Here is a 21,354-nt window from a genome sequence, read left to right on the forward strand (position 1 = left end):
AATATTTTTTTTTTAGTTGCTGTCTCATTATTTTGGATATTTGGTCTGATTTGAGGGATACCCTAAATGCTGATCTGAATGGCAAATGCATGTGAAACAGGATGACTCTTCACACCTAAAATGACCCTCGATCTCCACATTCACCAGACAGGTGAATCACTCTAAGGTTCTTACAGTGAAGCTGGGGAATGTTGTTGGTTCACCTTCAGCTGCATTAGCAAAGTGAGGATACACAGATTCCTCAGGTCCTGAGTGATCTGGCACAGCCTGGCCCCATCTCTATCAGTCAAGCATTTTTCCCTAAAAGTAGTGGCCACACCTAAACTTCCAGCTGAGACAAAGCTGACCAGTGCCTGGGAATTGTTTGGGACAGAAAGAGATGGTCTTGGCCAAATTCATTCAAAGAAAAGCAGAAGCATCCAAACATTACAGACAGTTGTGGTCCAGTGTACAAGTCTAAAGTCACACAGTTCATTAGATTAATTTTTGTGTATTTTTGGGGGGTATCTTAATTTCTGCCTGTCTTCATTCCTTCTTTGAAATGTGACAGAAACATTTCCTTTTTTTCACAGCAGCAATCTCTACAACTGAGAATAATCATTTCATCTGGTCTGGTTCTCTGCTCTGGAGAGGGCTGGATGCACTAAATATGTGGGTAGTGCAAAAACACTACAGAGATGAGAGAGATGGAATTATGGATATTTGCCATACTGACATGCTTCAAATCTACCTGCACAGCCCTAATAGGAAAAGGATAGGGTTTGATGATTGTGCTGGTCATCATTGCTCCAGATCCAGCAGAAGAACCTGTTGGTTTCAATGTCACCATTCAGCTCTGCTGATTTAGAGGCAGAATCATGTTGCTGGGTGTCATCCAAACCTTCACCATCTCTTCTCACATGTGCAATGAAATCTCTGAGTGTGTATCTCAGAGCTCTTGTGTCTCCAGGCAGACTTGAATTCATCTGCAATAATTCATCAGGTCATTATTGCCCTGGTTTACTATTCCTGGGCTTTTCTAAAGTGAATTATTCTCAGTGTTTTATATATGTTTTGCTTGCATCTATCCTTTTGCTATCTCTAAACAATACAATCCCTCTTTTCCTTGGGAGAAAAGAAAAGGACCTTGGGCAATTGAGAGCTGCCTCTCCTTTCCACAGCAATTTTACCTCACCTGAATCCAAACCCAGTGAACTTACGATGCTAAAGAAAGATTCATATAACCTGAAAGGTCCTGAAAAAAATAGATATGAAGCCTCAGCTTCACTGACATCTGCAGTATTTGAAACTGGTTTAAGTTTCCTGAGAAACTAACTCCCCAGCTTTTCCCTCTTCCATACTCAGATGCATGCACATGTACACAAAAGCCTCACATGACTGTGGGATTCTGGGGAAAAACCCTCTAAATTATAAGCAATAGAAGGCATTTTAAAGGAAGCTAAGTTTTATGTAAGTATTTTCCTTTTCTCTTCCATTTTCACTTCTCTTTCTTTTGCTCTTGCTCTTCTCACTCTTTTCTCTCCAGATGATACTTATGGTCTCTCCACTTTGAAAGTAAAGGGTGAGAAAAATAGGTTCTTCTCATTAAAGCTACAGAGAATTTCAGGTTCTTTTCTAGTATTGATATGCTGACGTTGCTCTCTTTTGTAGTAAACTCAAAAATGCTTTGCACAGATCAGCCTTTTAGAGGACAATAAAGAGATGCTCCTGTGCCTGGACAAAAAGTCTCAGCACTTAGTAATGGAAATGGATTTTTCCAGGGTTTTCTTGATTACTCCATGACTTTGTGATGATTTTTTTCCTCAGAAACTGGGGGTGGGGTAGCTCAGGGCAGATACAACCTACAGGACTATTTGTGTTCAAGGTGTGCAAGACCAAGTTGAAGGGGCCTTTGAGCAGCCTGGTCTGGTGGAAGGTGTTGCTGCCCATGGCAGAGAGCGACAAGATGATCTTTAAGGTCTCTTCCAATATTTCCAGCTTAAAGAAGAACAGAAGGACAGGCTGGATAGCCCTACAGCATATCACCATTTCTTGAATGCAGACTTTTGTAATGCTTAAAAATCTGAGTTACCCCAACACTTAGCCCATGAAGTTTGGGATCCAGCCCTGGCAAGGCAGAACTTCCCTAAATCTAAACTTATATCACAGGCAAGGCACCTGACTGGGCTGTAATAGGAGCTGGTGTTTCCAGGAATTCTAAACTTGCACTTTTATTGGTGATATATATGTACCACTATCCCCAGAAGTAGTTTGGGTTAGTGCTTGGTTAGACCAGGCAGAAAAAAACCCCAGAAATTCTACAGGTAAAGAGATGCACAGATGGCCAATGCCTGCTCTCTGGCACTACTTTGTCTGCTGGTATCAATATACTTGAAGTTATTTGAAGTTATCAATATAATTTCAATAATCTACTAATAAATTAAGTTATCAGTGTAACTTCCCTGCAGTAAGATCCTCTAAAATGTACTGAAAAGGTAAAAACATTGAATGAAAAAAAGCATAAAATGACCCTGGCTCAGGTAGTAACACAGTATTTGCTGCTATAAATGCATGAGTCTGAATCATCTGTTCATGGTCGAATAATGTTGAAAAATCATTCCTCATGGAGCATTGAGTTTTTTGAATTCAGGTCAGATGAACATTTCAGACAGAGGCTGCACAAACATGGTGCACCAGAGGTGTACAAGAGCCTCTGATTTTTTGTATAAGGTCGTGCAAAATCCAGCAGTTTTCAGGCTCACTGGCAGCTCCTTTGAAGATTTCCCATTTTGTGCTTTGTGTGAACTTTAAGTTTGCAGTTTGAGAAGACCCAGCACTCCTGATCTCTTCGTGAGGACTATCCTGTGCTTCAGGTTGGACGCATTTACAGATCTCAATGAACTAAGACTCAGTGGAAAAACTTCAGAGAGAAGTTTTGTGAACTTGAAGATTTAAAACTGAAGAAACGGGAAGTAGCTGGTTCTGTCTGACCTGTGCCAGGCTGTGAACCCTAGTCTTAATTATTGACATAGAACAAGTGACATCACAAGAAAGTGGAGTATACAACTCTACACTGAACAACTGTAGGAGAATTTATTCCTAAAGAAAACTCCCTTTCACCCAAATATAGTAGAGGCTGAATCGAATTCCATTGTAGACATCCACTGTTATAGCTCTTCAAAAAAGACTTTCAATATCCTAGAACTTATTTTAATAATACACATTTGTGTGATTCCTCAGATTTTTTTATGGTCAAAAAAAAAACTCTTCAGATTTCTGATATCATATCGTAGAGTCATGGAATGGTTTGGGTTGGAAGGGACTTTGAAGACTCTCTAGTTCCCCCATGGCAGGAGGCTGCAGAAGATGAGATTTAAGCTCCCTTTCAATCCAAACCATTCTATGATTCTGTGATAATTAATCTCAAGAAGACAAGTAGTGGTAGTTGGGGTTGAGATAATCTGGCTGTGAAGACTGATGGATTTAGGGGATGGGAATAATTTTTTTTTTTGCCTACATTAGGTTTAGCTGTCCACAGTGTAAGTATCTAGTGTGTGCTGGTGGCTGATCTCCCATTCTGGTGGAGATCTGGACCAGAATGTTCAGCCAATGGGGTTTAGAGAGAAATTATAGTTACACTGAAGTACACATCTATGTTAGACCTGTTTAATTCAGATTTCTCAGGCTATACAAGTGAGATTCCTGGACACCATGGCAGAAGATGCACAGCTGACTGCAGTGGAGGCTCCTACAGCCATCTGAGCAGAGTTGGAAGTCCAGGTCTGAAGCTGATCTGACCCCAACACCTCTACATTAGCTGGAAAAGTAATATGGTCGCAGCTCCACCTCTGGGTCTGGCAGCACTCATCATTCCCTGAGAACAATCAGAGAATGATTTAAGGCCAGGGAAGATCCTGTGTAGGATCAAGGCCTGTGCTCCTCCAGGTGCCCATCCTCAGTCCAACACTGGAGGTCTACAGCAGACATGAAGGAAAGTACTGAATGATCCAGGAGCTGCCTGCACAAACTTTGCCCTACAACCCACTGAAGTGCAGCTGAGAAGGAAGGATGGCAGCTCTATCAATTTACAATTTTATAGCTGAAGCCTTCAGCATTTCATCCTGACTGCTATTTCTACTTTAAACACAGGAATCCTTGGGGATTGGCAAACTTGTGTCACATTTCCTCTGTGTGCACGTAATAGGGAATAATCTCTTCTTCCACAAGCTTAGGTAGCTCATTAAATCTCTCTATGAGCATTCTGCATATATAAGGATGTTTCCCTTGATGTGGAGGTGTAGTTGTGTGTTTTGGAGTGTGTGTTATGGAAAATATGCACACACCTGGGTGCTCTGTGCATGCACACACACAGCACAGCTTGAGAATAGGAGTGCAGTTGTCCAGGTGTGCTCATACACACGTAGGATGGACACAGATGGTGTAAAAATAAACAGGAATGTCAGGAATATGTGCATTTGTTTTTGGGGAATGCCCTTGCCTCTCCATACCCCAACAGATATATGGAAGAAGTGGGATGGGTGGGTATTTTTGGGATTCCACTGAAAGTCTGAGAGACTAAACACTAGTTATCACAGCACTTATCAGAATTATAATGACTAACAGATGTTGGCACATTGGGACATAGAAGTTGTCTGTCCAGCCAATGAAAGGAAAGTGGCTCAGCTGGTTGTGTTAGAGAATAAACAGCACAATTTTAAGCCTTTATAGGGCTATGAAACTTGCTTAATATTATGGTCTGTAAACAACTTTCTGGGACATGTTATTCACATGTTTTTTCATATATCAGCTAGTGAATGGAAAAAATCAGCCATCTGTAGCCTCAGCAAGTCATGTGTTCCTCCTCTGTGGCCTGAGCAAAGACAGGAGCACCTCCAGGATGTTTTATCAAACTTATCTTTGATAGATATCTTAGATGGCCCCCCTATTTCAAAGAGGCCCTCTGGAAGATCCCACCTCACTCTTGACTCTGTCTGACACATACCCTAAAGCAAAAACGTGAAATTGCAAAGCAGCTCCTGAGCTAATCAATCTTTCTGACCCCAAAATATCTATACATTTTTTATACATAATTACAATAAAATTCTAATGAAGTTTGGACTTGGTGTGCATGTACCATGGGTCTTTCTCTTCAAAACAGCTTCTAAGCCTATTTATTTAATTGGGAAGGATGCAACCTCTTCTTCCTGTTATTTCTACTTTGATAAATTTATATTGGTCCTAGAAGCAAGTTGAATGCAGCAAACTTGAGCTACACTGCTTGGCAAACCTGCACTTTTAACAGGCAGAGCTAGCAGGGATTATGGATGTTAATTAAATATTTGCATGTCTTGTAGGTAAGGGAACAAATACCATTAAAACGTCATATGTAGTCTAAATTGAATGTCTGGATTCTTAGTTTCCTCTTTCAAAATCATACCTGAAATGTGTTAAATGTCTCTGGATGTCGAGGTCTAATATTGGAGTCGGTCTGGAGGATCCGAGGGGTGATCTGTCTTGACTTAGAAGGTCTTGGAATTCTTTACATATTTGTCTAAAAGGAAAAAGGGAAATTGTTCAATAAAGCAGGTGAAATCCCTCCCATAAATTTGATTCCTAAAACATTCCCGCCTTATTCTGAGTCATCTCATTCGTAACAGAACTGCTTGACAGAAATGTAGTTACAGAGATTAAAGACAAACAAATCCACCTCTGGCTTCCCTGACCCAAATTCTGAGAGCCAACAACCTACAGAACCCCTTGAACAGGAATATTTCCCCCGTGGAACTGTGGAAATTAATGCTAACTTTTTAAAACGTGATTGTTCCCCTGAGTAGGACCCAGTTTGGCAGTTAAGTCTAGCTTAGCTCACTTATACTGGCAGCAAGGCTTATGGTTTAAGGAAATGGTGAACTAGCATTAGAACATTCCTGAAATGTGTAAATCACTCTATTATTTAGTTTATGTAAATACACCAATACTTGTACATGGGCTTGTGTACATTTTGGGCAAGGCTTTATCTGCAAGTTGAAGTCCTGGATACTTTGGACTTGCCTTCTTGTCTTCCAACCCTTAAGACAAAGGGGTGGTGAAGAAAGGACCCCTTGTAGTGAGAATTCAAGGTCTGTCTTCTCTGCTCTCCCACCCATAGCACAGTAGCCCATCTCCTTTGAAAAGGATGGATGGCCTTACTGCTTTCCCTCCCCTACTCAGTCTTCTCTGAGGCTTCTCAGGATGCTTCAGCACCTGGGGGTTAAATTTATTCCCTGGAATTCCTCTATATAGGACCTAGCCTTAGGAAAGACCAGAAAATAAGGCCTTTTCATTCTTGTGGTGTTGTATTGTTGTTTGTAAATTGACCTAGGAATATTCTACCAACAAACGTTAAAAAAAAAAAATCGAATCAGTTTCATTTTGCTCATGTCCTCAGAACAGCATTATCTGGACCATGGATGAACAGACATCACTCACTTTGACTTGGTCTATGATTCAGTTAATTCAAAAAAAGGAAGGGGACCTGTCTGAATTAGCATATCACTCTCCATTGCCTGTATTGGAAATAAAGGCACTAATGGGGGGTCAGGAGGGAGTGATCACCTCCAGATGATCAGGACACTCAGCTGGGGCCATGATCTTTGTTGGATTAACCTGGTACTGGTCACAGTGACTATATGTAGCCTGGTTACAGTGCCACCCAGTGAAGTGTAGAGTGACAAGGGTCACCCTTACACCTGCAGACTGTTTGTCACCATCTGATGCCATCCATATAGTTATGCTCCTCTGGTGTCCCAAATTCCCGTGACTTCCTCAGAATAGACCCTGTTGTGGGCTGTCTCCCAGAACTTGCCCAAATGACGTTTGGGAGAATTCAACGAGCCATTCTAACATTTTAGTAATAGGGACAAGAGCAATCTGATGACTTAGAGTGTATGTGGTTTATTTTGTTCTCATAGATGCAATCATTGTGCCTAGGGGCAGTTTCTAACACTAAAGTACATCTCTGTGATCCATGATTCCTTTTAGGAGACTCATTGCACACCTGGTCCTAGATGAAGTTTGGTTTCTTTATTATCACCTTGTTACTCCTGTGTTTTGGGACATGGGTGTAATGGAAAAAGTGGGTAAAACCTTGTTAGTCCTTAGAAGGTCCTTCACTGCTGAGTTATAAGCAAGAAAACTGTGTTAAGCTGGTTTTGCCCTTCACTTTATCACAGTGATACAAGCTGGGAACAGTGATCTTGGATAGCTCTCTCTTGACTAAGAGGAGATGCAGAAACCCATTTCCTGCTGTGCTGTTGGACCCCATCCAAGATTTCTCTAAATGCTTGTCATCTGCACGGACCTAGGCACCGACTGCTTGAAAAGGCAGCATCACCCCAGCCTTTCAGGCAAAGAGAGGTATTCAGCAGAAATGTATGTAAATGCAACATACAGTTTTAATGAATCAGGTCCTTAGAGAAAAAACAGTTCCTTTCAACAACTGAAAACAGTCAGTCATTTTGGCTTCTAAACAATCCACTATCCCCAGTCGGCCCTGTCAGCACTGCTCTTCTCTCCTTCCTCCAACCTCTACTTTCTACCTGTTGAAAAAGTTCATCTTAAAAGTTCTTTTATTTTAACAAAGGAAAGTGTCAGAACCAAGTGTGCAATTAAGTTCCCTTCTATCTTCACGTGTCAAAAGTCTTTACTGAATGTTGGCAGGTTGAAAGAAAAGAAAAAAAACTTTTTTATTATACATGAAAACCTGCAAAAGGCAGTAACCTACTTTTTTTTTCAAGGGAATTTCTAGGCAAAGTGGTATCTCAGAGCCTCCACTACCAAAAAAATAGCACCTGGGGTAGTGACAGGGAGAGGGCTTGGCAGTTTTTTGCTGAGTTGGACTGTGAATTTGAAAAAACTAAGGAAGATGTTTGTGCTGTCCTAGGGGGGCACAGATAAATAAAAATAGTCCTGGTCACTCCTGCATGGGAGACATCTAATAACTTGTGATACATGGTCAGATGGTTCAGTATATGACCAGAAAAAGAGAAAAAATTCTGTCCTGGGTCAAAACAAGAGCCCATGCCGCCCATGATCCCTACCAGTGGCCAAAGCAAATGCCTGGTGTTGTGGACAGGAGTGGGGCAAACATGGGCCCATGAATCTGACTTATTCTGAGTGTGCCAGAGTTGTCAGTTATCCAAGGACCAGATACCAGAGAAGTGTCATGAGCCAGATGTTGATTAATCTGTGCTGGCTGCAATCAACTCCACAATAAAATTATTATTCCCAGTAATCTGGTTTGGTCTGTGCACATGTGGGTGTATCTGTCCCTCTGATCATATGGGAGACCTTGTTCTGTGAACACTGGGATGTTTCCTGGTGGATGCTGTGCCTCTCCAGCAACTGGAATTGTTGACACAGCCCTCAGCAGTGTTACATCTCTCCAAGCTGCAAACTGGTCAAGTTCTGCCCCCTGTTGTAAAACTTTTCAAGCTCACCCATACCTCTTCGAGGTAATCAATTAATTATAATTTATATAATTAATTAATTAATTATAATTAACCAATATTTAAAGACCATAAAAAACAGGTCCCACTATTTTTTTCCCTATTTCTATGTGGATGAATACATATCCTGAAACCTTTTTTACAGTTCTAGGTTTAATAGGACTGCGCCCTTTGGCCAGATTTGTGACAATTTGGTGTTTTATTGGAGCATCTTGCTTTGTCCAGAAACCCATCTACTTTCCCAGACACCCATCTTCTCAGTCAAAGAAAATCATCTTCTCAGTCAAATCAAAGTTTCATCCACTCAGTCAGAGTGGAAAGAAAGAGAATAGTAGGAGACTGGTTTCTCTCACTGCTTATGCCTTCCTTACCCTTTCAGCTCTTTTTCAGCCTGTTTCACTCCCATCCTACCACTGCTGACACCTGTGCTCAGCAGTGAACAGTGGTTACACAGCCCAATCATTTCTTCTTCCCATGACAACTATTAATTAAACCTCTCACTCTTCATTGTCTAGTCCATGAAACTCTTAAAACAGACCATGGCACCATCCTGCTGCATCAATTTGTACTGTCCCAGGCAGGTCTGAGTCTGCAAATGTGAGAGATCATTTCCATGAGGTAGCTTTGGAAGATGAGGCAGTCTAAGAAAATGACCATGATTTGTTCCATGATGGACAATGGTCCTGGTTTTGTTTTCTATGTTTCTATCAGCATGGCGTCAGGCCAGGCAGGGCTGAGCAGGGCAATGAAAAAGGCCACTCAAGCCCAGTGGCCTCCATGTGTTGGCTGTTGGCATCTAAAGCAGCAGCTTTTATCTTTCACTGGCCCATGGGGCACAGTTCTGTGTGTGGCAGATGAACTGCTCCCACTCAGGGTGGATGGATTGCTTGACTACAAGGTGTGGATGCCCTTGATGTCAAGGAGGCTGGGAGCTCCTGGACACTGGAGCCTTCCTCACTGTAGACATTCAGGTCTCTGATTCATTACCCATGTGTGGATTTGTAATACACAAGACATCCATAACTGCTGGCAGATACAACACAGTAGCAAAAAGGGATCTGTGTGCCCCTGGAGCAGCAGCTCGTGGACAAACCCAATTCAACTCAAATGGCAGTGGCTGAATTGAGCAGATGAATTTGGATGTCTAAATGTGTAATGGAAATACACTTAGGTATGAAAAACTAGAAATCATTTTGCCCTTTCCTCTTATTTTTCCTCATCACCTATATTACAAAGATTGTGGAAATAACTGTGTTCTTTCCCCTTATTTTTCCTCAAGGCCCCACATATGAACACTTCGGTGGGCTTCTGGCTCTATCCTACAGTGGACAGCAGAAACACACAGTCAGTGGCACTCCAGCTCTTTCCACAGACAAAGCTTGCCATGAGTGCTCTTACCACCCTGGAATTTCTGTGTTGGTTTTGCTGGCAGCATAATAATCCCCTGCTCTTTTTGGTATCATCACTCACAAGCCCACGAGGCAGAGAAATTGTAGAATTGCTGAAATTACAAACCTAGAGCTTGGTGTGGCTGGTGAGAAACTGAAACTCCTGATGATTTTTTGTTTAGATCTCTTTGTATCAGACACGTGGAAGCACAGCTGGGAAATGCCGGGCTGATATTGTGGTGCCACGGACCCACGTGTCCCAGAACACCTGGGCAGGACTGGGAATCCCTGTTCTCCTCGCAGGCAGGAGAGGGCAGTAGTAACACACACATTGACCCATCAGTCCCTCACCGGCCCTGACTACAGCAGGATGTGGCCTTCCTATTACTGACAGATCTCGCTGAGCAATTTCCTGGTGCTTCTAACTGATAAGATGGGGGAGAAAAGTATTTTTTTTTCCTAATGAGTGCTGGATAACAGCCTACAAGCCTGAAGTTTGTGGTGGTTAGAGGGACTGCATGCCCGTGATACCTTATCTCAGTAGTGAAGGAGGCTGAGAAAGGTGGTATGGGGTGGTGGGAAAGGGTAGTGAGACTCTCATGTGCCCCTGAGTGGCACAGCCTTTGGGGACAGGACATAAAAGTGACCCACCAATTATTGCAACCCATGGCTTTGTGGTTTCTCACCAGAGACAAGGAAAAATAGGGAAGATTTGCATCATTTTGGTTGAATTGTGTTCTGAAAATGGGACAAATCCTCAGCTGGGAGGCAGGATGTTAATGGACTACAGAACAATGGGGACACACAACTTGCAGAGAGGAATTTCTTCTGGCCAGCTGAAACTCCTCGAGCCCCTAAATGTGGATAGAGGTAAGAATAAGATAATATTCCACTTACATCATTCCTTTTAATGTACAGGGGAATTAGGAACATGATATATATGAGGACTCTTATCACCTTCACAACCAGAAAATTCCCTCTGATCCACGTGGTGATGCTTTTATCACCCCCGGGAAGGATCACAGGCTGTATTCATGGGATTCACGAGCATGAGATGTTTTAGTGCATCTCACCTCTGGGTCACTGTCAGAGCAAAGTGCTCTGGATACAAGAGGGACACCAAGGCCAGGAATCTTGCCAAAGCAGAAGGACTTTGGGATACAAATGACAATCCTGTTGCTGGTCAGCTCTTTCCCCTAGTACAGGGAAATTCCACCCTGTTGGACATATCACACCCTGGAAGGGTTTTCAAACACTTCTAGCATGAAGGGGATGATTTGACAGCTCGGATTTGTGGTTTCATATCTACTTCAGCCTCAGATATGACTCTACAGTGAGCACAGAGAGGCTGTGAATGTGTTGGAGGTTACCCCACACAGTCAGACCACACACCTAGGGCAGGTCTACCCTGCTCCACACAGACTATTTATTCCTGCTTCCCATGGCTCATGAAAGCTAATTCCTCCCTCATCAAGGTTAATTAACCTAGATGAAATGTTATCCTAACATGATGTTACTGCTCCAGGGAGACGAGTGGCTTGTTTAGAGTGAAGTCTGATGCCTCTTTGTGTCTTTAATGTCTTTAGCAAAGCTCCCCTGCTGTTGTACATTGTTCCACTGCCTTTGACTTCAGGGGAGCTCTTGCAGTTTGCATCCAGAGAGTATCTGTCCTTCTGCAAACCAGCTCTCCCTCAGCAGACTAACAATAATTATCCAGCAGTAACCAGTACTTCAGTAAAAGCTCAGATCTCCTGCTCACACACAAACAGAAGACAAAGCCAGTCTCTGTCCCACGGATTTTACCATGTAATAATATCCTCTGTTCTCATCTAAACCAAAGCATCTAGGAAGATGTTAGTGCCCCCTTAACCACAGGCAATGAGAGCACAGCCACCAAACCCCAGTGCAGTAAATAAGGTCCCTTTTCCAGCATCTTTCAGCAGGATTGCTCTCACCCTCAGTCAGTGTGCACTGTTGTGATAGCAGCCACCACAATCCCAGCTCCAGGCTCCCACTCCTCCCTCCCCCAGCCCACGGATCCAACATGGAGAAGTGTCAGACCGATTTCTTTTTTCGCTTCCCCTCCCTCCTTACTTTGTCGCTAGGATCATCTTTTTCCTCGCTGTCTGCTCTTTCTGTTCCATGTGCTGTCTGGCAATGTGCTCTCCTACTGCCTTGGCAGGGAACTCTGTTTCACAGGTGTAGCCGAAATCTCTGGCCAAATGTAGTGCTTCCCCTGCGGTCAAACAAAACAGGTCAGTCGGGTTTCTTTTAGGGTTATTATTGTCATCACCATCATCGTTATATTGTTGTTATTAGTGTTACAGAATTTATTACATTCCTAAAAGAAAAAAGAAAAAAAAAAAAAGCCCCAAACAGTAGCAAGTCACTTCTGTAGACAGTCATTCTCAAGGCAGTTACACATTTCATCCCAACTGGCCTGCTAATGCTTAGCCATCATCTGGTGCCAGGCAGAAGATAGGAAGGATATTCCTCTCAGCAGGTGGAAAGATGTCCCTCTCATGAGAAAATACTGGCCAGGACACCTGGCCCTGCCTTGTCTGCCTTGCCACCAGTGAGTGTTGGGCAGCTGCCAATTTTTAAGCCCTGTTCATTCATCATCGATACTCAAAGTATGGAAAAGAGCAGGGAGTAGGAATAAACAGCTTTGAAGAACTGAGTCAGCCTTTGGTGCTTCACTCCCTGTGTCTAATGGAAGAGGAGTCCTCTACCCCAGGAAAGACCCATGGGGTTAACACACATTCCAGTATATTTGCTTAGAGGGTAACCCAACAGTACAAGTGCCCACACCAGAGAAGAGCACAGCCCAAGGGAGAACTCAATAAATAATCCTGTTTTCAAAAGGATTGCAAACAAAATTTGGAGGCAAAACAAAAAGGGAAAAATGATGAAGAGGACAGGTGATGAAGAAATGATGAAGAAGAGACTGAGCCCCTCTCCACCTCACTGCAAAGACTGAACACGAGAACCCAACACCGTGCTGGCTGCCAGATTCCTCTGGAAGGACAGGACCCTCTTCACTAGCTTAGAGAATCCAGAATTTAATTTTAGGGTTTACTGAACACTCTGACCTGCATGCTGTTACTCTGACAACTTCGGTGTGGGATTTATCTGATCAAAAGCATCTGTCTGGACTGTGAACATCTGTGCCTAAGTTAGTCTTTCCCTGGTGGGAAATAGGCATTTCCAGATGACACTTGTTCTCAGCTCATTGCAGAAAGAAGAAATAGGTCAGCTACCAGAAGCATACGCTGAACATACACATCTGCATGAGTGACTAACAGAGATGTGTTCCAGAATAGTTTTAGAGTTCAGGGGTTGTGGGGTTTTCACTTCACTTCACTTTTTTTTTTTTTTTTTTTTTTTTTTTTCAGAGTTGTGTGCTTGATTGCCATCAGGAGAAGTGGCGTTGGACTCTGGCCCTTTGAAGTTCAAAAGGCTGATGCTGTCAGGAGGGATATAGAACATGTAACTCCTCCCTTTGAGAATGTCTGCAGTGGAATTCATCAGATTAAATGTCAATATTGATGTCTGACTTAATACTTTCAAGTCGATGGAGACAAACTAGCACTTGAAGCATGTTTCATCCTGTGCTAGAGCAGAAAGCAAAAGGGAATCAGAACAATTATGGAAAGTCTAGATTAGAACTCAGGAAATCCCCTTCTTCTGACAGCATTGCCTCAGATGAGGTTATTCAAGGCTTTTCCAAGCCTAGTCTTGAATGTTTCCAACTATGGAAATTCCACGGCTGTTCTGAGCAACATAATAAAATGTCTAATTATTAATATAACTTCATTTAATCATTAAATTAAATCATTAAACACCCAGAAGTGCTGATTTCTCCCTATTTACTCTGATCTGACATGAGAAGGTGCAACTGCAATGAAGATGGGGAGATGAATCCCATCCTCAGCAAGGCTTGGTTAAGCCAAGGAAAAGGAGAAGTTCTATGGAAACAGTGGTCCCGTGCCAGGGACAGGATGAGGAACAAGAAACTGCATGAACTGACCTCTATTCCAACTCCATTCTCCTCCTTTTGAGATATTATCTCTTCTACCACTGGAGTTTGTTTTTTTTATTTTTTCTCTTTTGATTCCACATGAAAATACTTTACTATGTATTTGTCTGCCCCAGTTTATTCAGGTACTGACAAAATCCATGCACCACTCACAGGCAATCTGTTTGCTGATACCAGCCAGCTACAACCTCTGCAGCTGTAACCAACTTTACAGGAAAAATTGAAGATTACAGTCAAAATCATCTGCTTTCTTTGGATTTTTTTAAAATGTGATTTCCAGTATTCCTAAAAAGCATGAAGATGTTAACAAGCAATCAGTATCTCTGAGTTGAAAAAAGAAACAGTTTCCACTTAGTTTGCAGCTTCTAGAAAAGTAAAATAATTTTAAATTAAAAGAAAATGGATTTCAATGACAACAAAATGTATTTCAGTGATAAGTTAACAGACAATCAGAATAAACAGGCATAGAGCTGATTGATTACTTTGAATTTCAAACATCTTTCCCAGACTTCTTCATAGGTGAGAAAAGGTACATATTTAAGCCATAGCTTTTACATTTCTATAGAGTAGTTTCCAAACACTTATTTCAGATATTGCTTTTAGCCTTCCTTAAATAAATTTTAATTTTACAGAGTAAATCAAGTTCAGAAGAGTGCCAGGTTTTGCTTTTCAGTAAATTCTATTAAAATAGTTGATAGGTTTATCTTCATTACAGCATGAAAAAAAAAAAAAAAAAAAAAAAGTCAAACCCTTTGAAGCTGTCATCAGGTGGAATTGCAATTCTCCAGACAGCTTCATCATGGTCCCAGTCAGTCCCAGTAACAACACAAGGAATGCAGACAGCAAAGAATTTAAACATTTGGCCACTGGAAACCTCCTGGTTTCTTCAAGAGAGCAGAGCTTTTTGTGTTGAAATGTTGGCATTCATTTAACATGATCAACGTGTTAAGTGACTGAAATGTAAATGTTTCCACTTTTCTTGTTAGAAAAAAAGGGAATGAAATTGTGAATTGCCATTCAAATTTATATGTACAAAGATGGTTTATAATATTTGCTAGATCTGAGAAAATTATATTGAACTCTTCTCATAATCTGAGAAAATTATTCAAAAGTATAAAACCTCTCTGGAGCTGTGGTTGTGGTATAAAACCATTTGTGCAAAAAGAAACAAAATCACAAAATTCTGTATCATTACATATCCTGTAAATTAACTTATCTCTTCATGGGCATAGATTGGTAAAAATGTGGATACAAAAGTAATTTCTGTTTTTGATGAAAGAGTAGTTAAAATACTTAGAATTTTTTTTTCTGGAAATGAAAAGCTCATGTACACTACAAATGCATGTTATAAATAGTAAGGAGAAGGCATCCTGAATTATAACTATAGATTCTAAATAAAAAATAAAAATTTGGATTTGAGAACACCCTTAGAGCATAATTTCTCCTATCTTATTGTAGAACAAAGATGTAATTTTAACCCAGGACCAAATGATGATTTGATATTTAGAGGTGTACTGTGATATTTTTTGTGAATAGGTGTCCCTTTGATTACTGTACAGTAGGATTAAGTCTGCTTGGTGGGGAAAATTAGTTTATGCAAAATGTCATAGAATATATTCTTTCTTTTTCTACAGCATAATTCAGACAAACATTTACTTTGGGGAAAAATGTGTAAATGTTGGAAATGTGGATGAACTGACCTTTTTTCTTCTACCTTAGGTTTCCCATCTTCTCCCTCATTGTTATTTACATCGGGGTAGGAATCATGAGAACAGTAGAAACCACCAAAACCCTTGACTTTCACAGTTAGTTCCCTTATTTCAATCTAAATTCAACCTAAAATCAAATTTCCCCGTGTGTGACACCCTCGGCTCTTCCCTCCTGCCGAGATAAGGAGCAGATGTTGGGAATCTTGGATTTTCCTTAAACCCAGCACAGCTCCTGGCAGCTCTGCCTCTCCTCTGCAATCTGACAATTGACCAAAGAGCTTTCCACGATGGAAAAGGACATTTTCTGGAGCAGAATTGGCAGAGACATCTCTGGAAAGCCTCGGTGGGGAGAGCTCTGGAAACCTCGGGAGGTTTTTGTGGGCAGGTGCAAGGAGTGGTGTGAGGGTCCCCTGGGGCCAGCAGGAGTGAGAGCTGCTCCCATGCAGAGCCAAGTGTCCCCAGGAGAGGGACACTCGGCATCTGAACCTCCCACTCTCTCCTCCTCCGGATGCTCCAGCCAGCAGAAATGTTACTCAGGGGGAGGAAGGACAGGCGGGAGGTGGATGGAAAGTTTATTCTATTTGTGGGGTGAGAAGAGAGGAGGAACAAGTGGAAGGAGGTTTAAACAAAGGCTGGTGGGGGAGAAGTGTGATAGTTGAGAGCACGATGAAAAAAGAAACCACTGACCTATTTTTCTCAAGAGTTTTTGTCCCCAAATTATGAATGTCATTAATTCTGGGTCTAGGAAATTTGGTGTCTTAATCAGGTTTGACAGGATAACAAACTCTAGAATTTTTTGTCAGGGTTGGGTGGGGGTTTTTTGGGGGTTTTTTTTGTTTGTTTGTTTGTTTTGTTTTGTTTTGTTTTGTTTTTGATCTGATGGTTTAAAAATCATTCATGCGCTGCTTTTACCTGCATGTGCAATCACATTTATGTTTTGTAAGTAACTCGTTCAAAGACAAGGGGACATCTCCCCTCTTTTCACATCCTTCCTTGCTCCCACTGGAGAAGCTTTTGACTCTTTTGAGCCGGCAGTAAAACTTAGCCTTGGAAATACTAGCATTTATTCGAGGAACCTTTATTTTACAGCTGACGTGTAGGAATTTTCCTTGGGAGCTGGTATGGAAAATAACCTTTCCCTCCATCTAGTCCAGGCACTAGAGGGCATCCCTCGCCCGCAGGTTACACAAAGACGTGTCCCCAAATTGCTCAGGAGAGTCCTGCAGCACTGACTTCATTCTCCCTGTCTGCCTTTCCACCTGCTGTGCTGATTTATGTGCATGACAAAGAGAACAGAGAAATGATCTGTCAAACAATTCCTATTTTGGGCCGCAGATGTCCCTACCGAAGACTCTGAAGATGAGACCTTATCAAGCCAACATAAATAAAAATCCTGAAGCAAAGCAGAAGTCCAGAAGAAAAACTTTGCAGAACACAGGAGGCTACAGAATAACTCTCGTAAAATCTGGACCTTCATGTGACAACCACAGCCTAGAAATAAATTGCAGTTCCTCCTTGATCTTAACAGACTCCTCAAAACTCAATGATTTCAATACGTTTTAGAGGAAGAGAAGAATTGGTCATGCCAGATTTTTGACTTGGCTTTGGTCAATAAACACAATAATCAGGCAGCTAATTTTGCCTTATCTTACATCACATAGATATTCAAGAGGCTGGGCATGCTTTTACTTAAAAGAGATATTAAAACCTCGGTACATTGAAGACTGTGAGAACCTTTAGTAATAATAAATTGAGAACCATCTAAAGAAGCCAAGAGTGACACAATCCTGGGTCCTTATGAGAAGTGCACAGAGTGCACCTGATATTTTAGAGATTTAATAAAACTAACACATTATTATTATTATTTCAATTTCTGTATTGCTATCACACATAAAAAGCTCACGTTGCTTTCTCTCCGGATTCTCTAAACCACAGAAGAAGCCTGTGTCCTTCTGCCTCCTTCAGCAGCAGGAACAATTGAAGGATGGTTTTCCTTGAAGAAATTGGGCTGTAAATTAGTTCCACCTGGAAGGAATATCTCCATGTCCAAAGTGAGAACATCTTATAGAAGAATTCAATGAACATCACCAAGTTTGACCCAGAATTGGTTGCACAGAGAGAAAATGAGCTTCACTTAGTTTTCTGTTGGAACGTTAACATGGTGGTGCCGTTCCCAAAAATTCCATTGGGTAGAATTCATGATTAGCATATCCAGGCAAAAAGATCTCTGCCAAAGTGAGCTCAGGCACATCAGTGTTTATCTTTAGGACCTACAACAAGCCAGTCCAAGAACAGAAGCAACACCACAGGCTTAATACCAGGTTTGCTACTGGCTTTGAATAAAGGGCAGGGAGGTGGGCACAGCTCCATTCCTGGGAAGCAGAAATCTCACCCTGACTTACAGCAAAGGCACTCAGCCTTCAACCTCAGCCCAGCAGTTGTCAGACAGCTCCTCCCTCTCCATCTCTTTTGGTGAAAGAATAACTGGCCACACAGAATCTCAGAATCATGGAATGGTCTGGGTTAGAAGAAACCTTAAAGATCCTCCAGCTCCACACCCTGCCATGAGCAGGGACACCTTCCACCAGCCCAGGTTGCTCCAAGTCCTGTCCAACCTGGCCTTGGACACTTGCCCCAGGAATCCAGGGACAGCCACAGCTTCTCTGGGCAACCTGTGCAAGAGCCTCATCACCCTCCTAGGTGAATAATTTTTTCCTAATTTCAGCTTTCAGCATAAAGCCATTGCTCTGTTTACTAATAAAAACCAGCTGTGTTTATTCTTCCTTGACGTGAGATGCTTGAAGGTGGAAACTGCCTTTGCTCCTCTAACTTGGTACCTTTTCTAAGACTGTAACTCCATCAGAGCTTTATCTTGCAAGCAGGTGGGATATGGACACACCTGTATTTCAGAGCAGTCCCACTGAGCTTCCTTGTACTCAGTGACCCCTGAAATTCTCAGTCCCTTCTCACAGATGCTGAAAACTTCCAGTGTTGAGGATTCAATGCCATTTCTGCCTTGAAGAGTTTCCAACCTTTGAGATAATAAAAAACTCACAAAGTCCTGAGCAAGCTCTGCTAATTGACCCTGCTTTCAGCGGAAGGATTGGCCTGGGAGATCACCAGAAGTGTCTTCCAGCCTCAATCCCTCTGTAATTCTGTAATTCTGTGGTAATATGTGCTGAGACCTCAGCCTGCTTGCCTAGATCTGTATGGACCTTTCAGGCTATGACTGTAGAAGGTATTGACCTTTAGGATGAGCTGAGCTCTCTCAGCATCAAGGCGGAGGGATCTGAAATTCCCAGAGCTGCTACTCGCAGCCAAACAACAAACTGGGTACTTAGTGGATTCACCCAGAACAGAAGAGATGCAGGTAGAGTTTCTTCCCTTTGCCTGAGGGGTTTGAACCTGCATCTCCCAGCTGAAGGTTTGAAGAGCCTGGCAGTATTTGGTGAATGATATTTAAACAACAAATAAAGGCCAAGAAAGTATCTCCTGAGCCTGTCTAGATATTATCTGAAAACAGATTTCATTCATTTGTGTGTGTGGGGAAAAGGCTTGTCTAAATATTATGCTTTCTTATGGGAGAAAAAAAAGAAATCATCACATTTTTGGACCAGCTCCAGGAAATTCACAAGTTTAAAAAAAAAAAAAGGAGGATAAACAAACCCACTTATAGAGTTGGTATAAGACATTCATCTCTCTCACAAGAACACTCAGATGATCGATTTGTAAGCACAAATCAATGCTGAGGAAACTGCAGGACCAAGACACTTGCTGGGGGCCAAGATATCTCTGAGTAAACTTCCATTTTGCCACTCACTCTGTCTGTGGCTTTAGGCAAGTCAGGTCTCTTTGTAGAAAACACAGACTATGGAATTTAACCCTATGGCTGAAAAGGGTTGCATGCCATGAAACGTTGTAATTATGTTTTAAAAATAATATTAGAGACCCTACCTTCTACCAGGGAAGTCAGGAGTGTGACATTTGCTGCTTTTCTTCTTCCTGCAGGCAAATTCAGTCCAAGTCTGTCTAGTTTTTCTCTCAAGCAGCGTCCTCCATTCTTGGATTTTGCTCTGTCATAAGAGAACAGCAGGAAAGAGAGATACTTGTCACTATTCTGCACCTTTCACCCACGTTAATACAAGCCTAGAAATTGTACACACTTCACTGACAAATGTGTGGGGTAATGCCTGCAGTAGTGATATCAGCGAGAAATATTTCAGAGCTGTATTCCTAATGTCCTGCTTGCTCTAGGTGGTTCTTTAACATTGGTTCTTTGGCAGAGTTAAAGATTTTAATGCCTGTCATGGGGCCATCAGATTTTCAGGCAGGTTTCCACCTAGTGCTGCCTTGATTTGGGCACGGCACCTGGGATTACAGTGACTAAATATAAATATTGACTGTACAAGCACTTATATCTGATTTAGCCAAGCTAAGCTCCAAAGACAAAGTCGAGAGAAACATGACCTAGAATTAGATTAAACAAATATCCACAATGAGTGAATTTTACTCATCTGCCTTGCCACATGCTGGAAGAAAAAGCCATCCCCTTGTCTGGCTGTTAAAGGAAGCCAGATAGCTACTTAAATGTAGATGTCCATGTGGAACTCAGCTCTAACTATCCCTCCATAATTCATGCAGAGACCTGGGTAGTCAGTAATATTGTCTACAAAGGCCAAAACTCACAAGTAAGAAGGTCAAGGCAATAGGAAATGCTGAAGCTAAAATCTCAGCCATCACTGGTTATCTGTGCCCCTATGCCAAACACCCCTCTGTTCTCACAAAAAAGGGTCCTGGTGTGTCCCAGCTGCTTTTCTGCAGCACCTCAGTGTTGGAAGAATTTGAGACAAATACATTTATGCAGCAGATATAAGTTCAAATTCTTCCTCACCCCGAGGGAATTTTAACCTGTATCTTTCAAACAGATGCAGCAGCCAGCTGACAGCAAATAACTAATGTTAAAATGTTTAAACAATGAATAAAACGGTGACCGGAACCCAAATATGTCCCATCTCAAATGGATGACCTGTCAATTAATTAGATAAGAGTCTACACCTTTGCTTTTTGTACAAGAAATACGTAATTAATCCTAAATGAGATTGATGGGCCCTCGTCTTAAAAATAGTAATCACTGAGTAGTAAAAAAAATTAACTAAATATTTTGAGGGTCGTGTTCAAGTTCCTTCAGGCAGAGGAAAGAACCAAACATTGAATATCACCATTTGGATGTCTGCTTTTATGCATTAAATAATACCACAAATTCGGCCACACTGTTTGTCAGAAAATATTTTCTGAAAAGAATTTTTTCTTTATTCAGAAGAACACTTTATTCCCAAAGCAAGCTATTTGGGGAAATAGGTAATCAGTGACTGTTGACAGGATGCAAAAACAAGCCTTCAAGGTCTCAGGCAAACAATCAATAAGATTTTGTTTTCCTACATCTTCTCTGGTCAAATACAGAGTGTTTGAGCCCATTCTCTAGCTGTGAAACTCTCAGTTACAAACTGACCAAATCTGTTCCTTCTGATTCATAAAACAGAATTAGCACATCCAACCTGCAGACAGGGAGGAGTCTCTGGCTTTTGCAAACTCCTGAACCCTTTGCCCAGGGTTAATGTGAGAGAGGAGATATTTAGTCTGGGTCAAAAACCTGTGGGGATCATTCAAGCATTTTAACAGAGAGGAGAAGTGAGCCCTCGCATTCAAGTCGATGAATCCATAACAGCTTTCGCTGTATTGACAAAATCTGCAGC

General features: G+C 41.8%; 1 protein-coding gene and 1 long non-coding RNA gene across 2 annotated transcripts in view; one reads left to right on the top strand and one right to left on the bottom strand.

Annotated features, from left to right (window-relative positions):
* LOC136358710 (uncharacterized) overlaps window positions 1-21,354 on the top strand; it is a 700,888-nt gene that overhangs the window by 398,646 nt on the left and 280,888 nt on the right. The window lies entirely within an intron of this gene.
* The window catches only part of TFAP2D (transcription factor AP-2 delta), a 47,036-nt gene that overhangs the window by 8,950 nt on the left and 16,732 nt on the right, over window positions 1-21,354 (bottom strand). Inside the window, exons 4-6 of the mRNA XM_066314647.1 lie at window positions 19,556-19,674; window positions 11,948-12,089; window positions 5,417-5,530 (exon numbers count right to left, since the gene is read on the bottom strand). Of these exons, the coding sequence (XP_066170744.1) occupies window positions 5,417-5,530; window positions 11,948-12,089; window positions 19,556-19,674 (375 nt within the window). The remainder of the gene's footprint in view (window positions 1-5,416; window positions 5,531-11,947; window positions 12,090-19,555; window positions 19,675-21,354) is intronic.

Source organism: Sylvia atricapilla, chromosome 3 (assembly GCF_009819655.1).
Source record: "Sylvia atricapilla isolate bSylAtr1 chromosome 3, bSylAtr1.pri, whole genome shotgun sequence".
Lineage (NCBI taxonomy): Eukaryota > Metazoa > Chordata > Aves > Passeriformes > Sylviidae > Sylvia > Sylvia atricapilla.